At 41.0% G+C, this 5,760-nt stretch overlaps 1 protein-coding gene across 4 annotated transcripts; it reads left to right on the top strand.

Annotated features, from left to right (window-relative positions):
• On the top strand, positions 1-5,257 carry LOC133908574 (uncharacterized). 4 transcript variants are annotated; one of them, XM_062350655.1, is made up of 6 exons: positions 1-264; positions 417-496; positions 745-984; positions 3,341-3,647; positions 4,642-4,719; positions 4,800-5,257. In XM_062350655.1, exons 3-6 carry the CDS (start codon positions 749-751, stop codon positions 4,848-4,850), a joined length of 672 nt encoding a protein of 223 aa, XP_062206639.1. In that variant the 5' UTR covers positions 1-264; positions 417-496; positions 745-748; the 3' UTR covers positions 4,851-5,257. The 4 variants fall into 4 exon arrangements, with proteins under 4 accessions (XP_062206639.1, XP_062206638.1, XP_062206637.1 ...); XM_062350654.1 differs by having other exon boundaries at positions 417-629; XM_062350653.1 differs by lacking the exon at positions 417-496.
• Positions 5,258-5,760: the final 503 nt, after the last annotated feature.

Raw genomic sequence — 5,760 nt, 5'->3', positions numbered from 1 at the left:
CATCCGGCTGCCTTGTGCATGTCCAGCTAGTTTGCTTTTATACCTGCCTATATATTGTAATAAATGCTACTCCGAATACAATTACGTGTGATTAGCTTCATTTTCACCTGCTCTTGTATATATATCGTTCGTTATTGTTAAGAAGAAGAGAAGTGAATTTGAGTGGGTGGAACGCTTAGTTAGTCCACAGATTGCTCCTGCTATCGGTCTCCGCCTCCTCAAAGACATCGTGACTTCTTCTCTTTCTTAATCCTATTCCATCAGGTGCATGTCGGTCCTAATTTTAACTGTGCGCTTTCGAATTTCTCATTCTGATCTTGTTTTCTTCTCAATCTTGGCTCCCAAAATCGCATCTTGAATTCTCCTTGTATGAACCATAAATTCCATTTAATTTGTTTTGGTTTTCCCTTTACCAGTTTTGAGGCCAATTATTAGGGTGTTTGGCTTGTCTTCTCCCATGGCAAATTACTCCGTTTTGGCTTTTTTGCACGGACGGGTAATTTGATGAGCTAATCGAGCTGAATTGCGAAGCGTATTGGTTGTCCTTGGGATTTGTTGACGGATTGCATCATGCTGAATTTGGGGAAAATTCACTGAAAAATGCTTTGCATCTCATGAGATTCGGGCTTGTATTGCCCCCCCCCCCCATTATATTCCCCAGTTCTTAATCATGAATTATTTCCTTCTTTCTGAGGTATATAGATTCGCCGAGTAAAATGGTTTCGGTTCTTTGTGCAAGGGCAGGGTAATGGAGGGGGAGGCAAAGAGCCACTATCACACGCGCGTGCGCGGCTCCAAGCGCGGCGGCGGCACGGCGGCGGAGAGGGACCTGCTGCTGCAGTGGGGCAACCGGAAACGGCTGCGCTGCGTTAAGGTGCACCGCCGCGACGTTGCGGCTGCTGCTACGGTCGCCGCCGAGAAGGCAGCGTCCAGCCAGCGACGCGCCGCCGCCGCCGCCGCCGCACTGCAGCACGGCAGCCTCAGGTCTGCAGCGCCGCCATTTTGTTTCTGTCCACATTCTCAGCAGCATATCTGTATTTATCATGTGATATTGTTCCCAACAGTTTTATTTCTTCACAAAAATAGTAGATTGTAATGCACGTTTGGAATGTTGATTGTACAAGCTATCCCAGGTCATTGCAAATCAAATTTGCTAGAATAAGGGGCATCCTTGGTGCAGCTTGTTCTTTGCTTCATGGAGTGGTAAAATGTTTTAAGGACTAACTGGTATAGCTTGGTGTGCTTCAGCTTATGAGCTTGTAATGGAAGTTAGGACCAAACAGGTGTGGCTTATTTGAGGGCTTGATAATTTTGTACATCTCTTCCACTACAAGCCTCAAACAAAGTGAGATCTCTGAGAGGAGGTTTATGGATACGTATATAACATTGATGATCCAATGAGCTAGCTAGTTGAAGAAACTCTAGCTAGACAAACATCATCCAAGTCAAGTGACAACTATTATTTGGCCTTCATTTGCTGCTAGTTGTAGTGTTTTGTTTGGGATAGCCTTCTATCCCTTTCGTTATCTTTAGCTTTCGCCAAAAGTAGGCTAACTGTGGACCAATGCTACTGGCATGGGCTGGGAGATGCGAAGACATGAACTTCACATATAATCGGAAGCAATTATGGATCCATCGGTAATTGTGGCAGTAGGGGATAAATTACCGCTCACCTTTCAAGGAACAAAATGCTACTATACTTAGCTCTAAGCCTGAATATCAGATTGTGTACATTACCAACTAAAAATGATGCATAACATGAATTGGAGATGGCCTACAAGTAGACTATTGTGCCTGAGTAGGTTCACATGTAATTTGCATGATGCCTAAAGTTGTCTTATTTTCACAATATTTTTTAGTCAATCCAGGTTCAAGCTTCATGGAGGGGTTAGTTCGCTATAATTTAAGCTAATACTTGTTAAGATTTCGTCTAAAAACAAAAGTAGTCCTTAGCGAGGGAAAATCCATATATTTATTTTTGGGCGCTTCTCCACACAAAGATACATGCTTGCGCCATCAAGTGATGTTACTGTTTTTAATTTGTCTAGATCCATGATGTGCTTCTTTCAATTATTTGTGGACCACAGTACCTGATGTAGATAGCTGAAAATAACAAGTTATGCTCTAGGATGGTCTACTTTTCAGTTTCTCACACTGCTGTGTTCTAGAGTCATTTGCATGTCTGTTTCTTTTTATTTGACAATATTGGCATGAGAAAGAAGCACTTATCCACTTGTCTTAAATTTTACACCACAATCCATATTGTGAATGGTACAACTTGTCGTGTTATGATCCTAGGATCGTTGGGGGGATAAACATCCGCTGGGAGGATAGCTGGGCGGTGTTGGCTGCTAGGGGAGGTTAGACTATAGATGAGAGACTTAAATTAATTCTTCTTTTGCTTGATTACAATGATGTGCTGGCTGCCTCTTTATATAAAGAGGGAAATCACAATCTTAATTCAATTCCAACTCCTAACTTATCTCGTATCAAACTTATCTCTAATCCGTCCTAATTCAATCTGACTCTTAACTTATCTCCTAACAAACTTATCTCTAAACAAGTTAACTCAAATACTAACATACCAAACTTATCTCCTAATTAAAAAGATAACCCGGCCATGGTGCTACTTGGGCCTGCTGCTGCCGTGTGCTCCTTGGGCCTATCCGAGCGGCCGTCTGGCTGCCACGACATGCCGTTCATTGATTGTCCTCTTTATATTCACTCCAATTGTGAATGAAGCCACGAAGGCAGTTGAGAACTTGTTGCTTCCTCCTTATCCTTTCTATCTCGAAATAAGGTATAGGCATGCAGTGATGGAAGATGTACTTCTGAGTTTTCGCTTTTTTGCAGCATTGGTAATGTTTAGAGGAAAAGAAGAGTTAGTGAATCACAATCAAATTCTAGTCAGTGCACAGATAAAAATAGGTTAAAAACCATGTTTTTTTCTCAGACATAATGTGAGGTTGCTTTCAAATGAACTAAAAGCCACTTACTGTTGAATAGTCACGTCCTCATTCATTCCAATCACTTTTTTCATGGAGGTATCAGAATGGACAATTTGTTGTTACCATTTCTTTTGGCCTTTGTTACAGAGAGTGATTATATGGTGTCATAATGCTAATTGAACCTACATTTTTCTATGAACAAGGAACACCAGTGTTTCTTTATGGTAGATTCGTTTTATCCTACAAACTGAACTTTACAAGTATATTCAGTCTTCTAAAATCACCATCTTCCAACCAAGTTTCCATGCTTAGATGATCATTTGGATCATTTCCTTTCATCCTCTTCTACTGGTAGTAATTTTTATTTCACCTTTGGTGGTACAAACTAGCAGGAATTCAGAGAGGGCTGGCAATATGGGATCATCAGCACAGCAGCAGCAGAACAATGTGATCCACATGATGGCATCACCTGACAGGGAGCGTCAAGTAAAAGGAGGCGGCAACTGCAATAATGGAAATTTATTAGCCTCTCCAGACGACAAGAAGGGCTCGTCTTCAGGAAGTGAGGGGTCTGTGTGGCCGAACGTAACAATTGCACTGACAAACAAGGAGAAGGAGGAGGACTTCTTGGTGTTCAAAGGTTCAAGACCGCCCCACAGGCCCAAGAAGAGAGTAAAGGCCATCCAGAAGACCATCAATGTATGCTCGCCACCTTCCCCCCGCATCATTCTCTCCCTCTTTAACTTTCTTTCAGTGACGTCAAACTTTTCAACTAGACAATCATTTCACATGAACCAAATCTGTGTATTTGACACTACAAAAAGTAATCATGGATAAAGAACTGTACTTACATAAAATATGTGGAATATCATCAATATTATCAGAACTTCAGTTGGACTATTCTTTTTACGACATGGGGTCACACTTAGATAAAGCCCCTCTTATCTAGTTATCTGTGCACACTTCCTTTCTTGATGCTTCACGAAAGCCACGTGCAAATAAACTGGCAAGATTTGACGAGTGACTCAATGTAGTAGTTGCTTGTCAAGAGAAGTCACTTGAACCATAGCATGCTTAGTATTGGTCTTCACTAGCCTTCCTTATGTCAAGGAGTATCTGAAATTGGTAGCCTTGAGACATCTTTTGACACCTTATATTTAATAGAACTTTTGTAAGTCCTTTAAGTAAGTACTGGATTACTCTCTCAGAAGCAAAGTTTGTTGCAGTGACGCGATGCAGCTGTTGTGGCCACGTGGCTACAGTCCACTAGGGCAAAAACAGCCCATTATGACTAGCACATAATAATATTTACCATCACATCATTTGGTAGAGGCACATAGCTGCTTTACTGGTTGGGGACTTAGAGCATCTAAGCCTGGCCGTGATGGAGTGATGCCTGGATTATGCACTGCAGGCCCAATTTGAGTAACTTGCATTCTGACTCCCTACTATAATCCTATAAATATGTATTACCTAGACTCTGTACCCATTGTGGACTTTATCAAGCAGTGTTGCTCTTTTATGGATAAGCTACACTTCATCTGTACTTTCTCCTCCATCATACTATTGCGTATTGAAATGCCAATCACGGTTAACATAATCTAGACTGTTGCGCTTTCTTCTTTGCCGAGTTTGCATACTCGACTAGTGCCACCCTGCAATTCTCGTACTCAAATGTGTTTATTCCCGCCAGCTTGTATGCCCGGGTACATGGCTCTGCGATTTGACTCTTGAAAGGTATGAAGTCCGAGAGAAGAAGGCTTCGAAAAAGGTCAGTGGACTCACATTTGATTGCCTATTTCATTCACCCTTGATCATGTTATGTAGAGTGATTATTTCCTGCTGCTGCAGCGGCCAAGGGGATTGAAGGCTATGCAAAATATGGACAGTGATTCAGAGTAACTGAAACGACTGAATCAGCATCGCTGAAACACCACAAAGAACTGGAAGAAGGGATACATACGTACCATGATGACTTGATTCCTAGAAGGGAAAGACAAAACAAGCATACTCGAAGTACACTCGGTTACTGTTCATTGCCGGTACATATATGAAGATCAAGTTGCTCGCCCTATGGGGCACGTAATTTAAGAGGCTGCAGAGTAGCGATGCCAATAATGCCTGCGCTCCTCATGTTACACGCAGTAGCGAGTCGTGACGCGACGCCAAGATGTTGGTGCGCCTGTTGGCGCCCAGGCTCCAGAGTACGTCCTGTGAAAGAACAGGCAGTGCCTGTTATGAACGGTCCTGGATTATTGACGCTGACATGATGTTACAGTGTGTAAATCCAAGGAGAAGATCTTTTTGCACATATGGTCACGTGGAAAACGAAAAAGGATCGTTTATTTCAGCACAGGATTTTGAAAAGCTAATTGTGGAAACTTTTTAGGTTGTAGATTTTAAAAAACTTAGATGATCAGATTAGTAAAATAGACTTTCACAATATGTGAAAAGATAAGAGAAATCAGTTTATGAGATTTTCATAATCTAATAAGCGGATGGTAAAAACTATGGTAAAAAACTGTCTGTTTGTTTCGGATTTGGATTATGGTTTTTAGTTTTTACAATTCGAAGCTGAAACAAACAAGTAGTTTTTTATCGTAATTTTTTACAATCTACTTGTTGGATTGAGGTAATTTAGTTTTTCACATATTATAAAAGTTTATTTTACTAGTTGTTTATCAAAAAAAATTAAATTCACAATTTAAAATCTTTTTACAATCTAGTTTTTACAATCCACAATTTATAAACTGTTTTTCAGAATCCTCGTCTAAAATAAACAGGCCTTTAGTAACACCGTGGAGCACCACAA

This window comes from Phragmites australis, chromosome 2 (assembly GCF_958298935.1).
Source record: "Phragmites australis chromosome 2, lpPhrAust1.1, whole genome shotgun sequence".
In the NCBI taxonomy this organism is placed as follows: Eukaryota; Viridiplantae; Streptophyta; class Magnoliopsida; order Poales; family Poaceae; genus Phragmites; species Phragmites australis.
Note: the sequence above shows the minus strand (reverse complement) of the source record. Positions and strands in the feature narration are given on the sequence as shown.

Coding starts and splice junctions, on each gene's coding strand:
- LOC133908574 (XM_062350656.1), top strand. CDS start 749: ATGGAGGGGGAGGCAAAGAGCCACTATCACACGCGCGTGCGCGGCTCC. Junction 1,054..3,337: donor TGTATTTATCATGTGATATT/GTTCCCAACAGT, acceptor GGTACAAACTAG/CAGGAATTCAGAGAGGGCTG. Junction 3,648..4,641: donor CCATCCAGAAGACCATCAAT/GTATGCTCGCCA, acceptor TATTCCCGCCAG/CTTGTATGCCCGGGTACATG.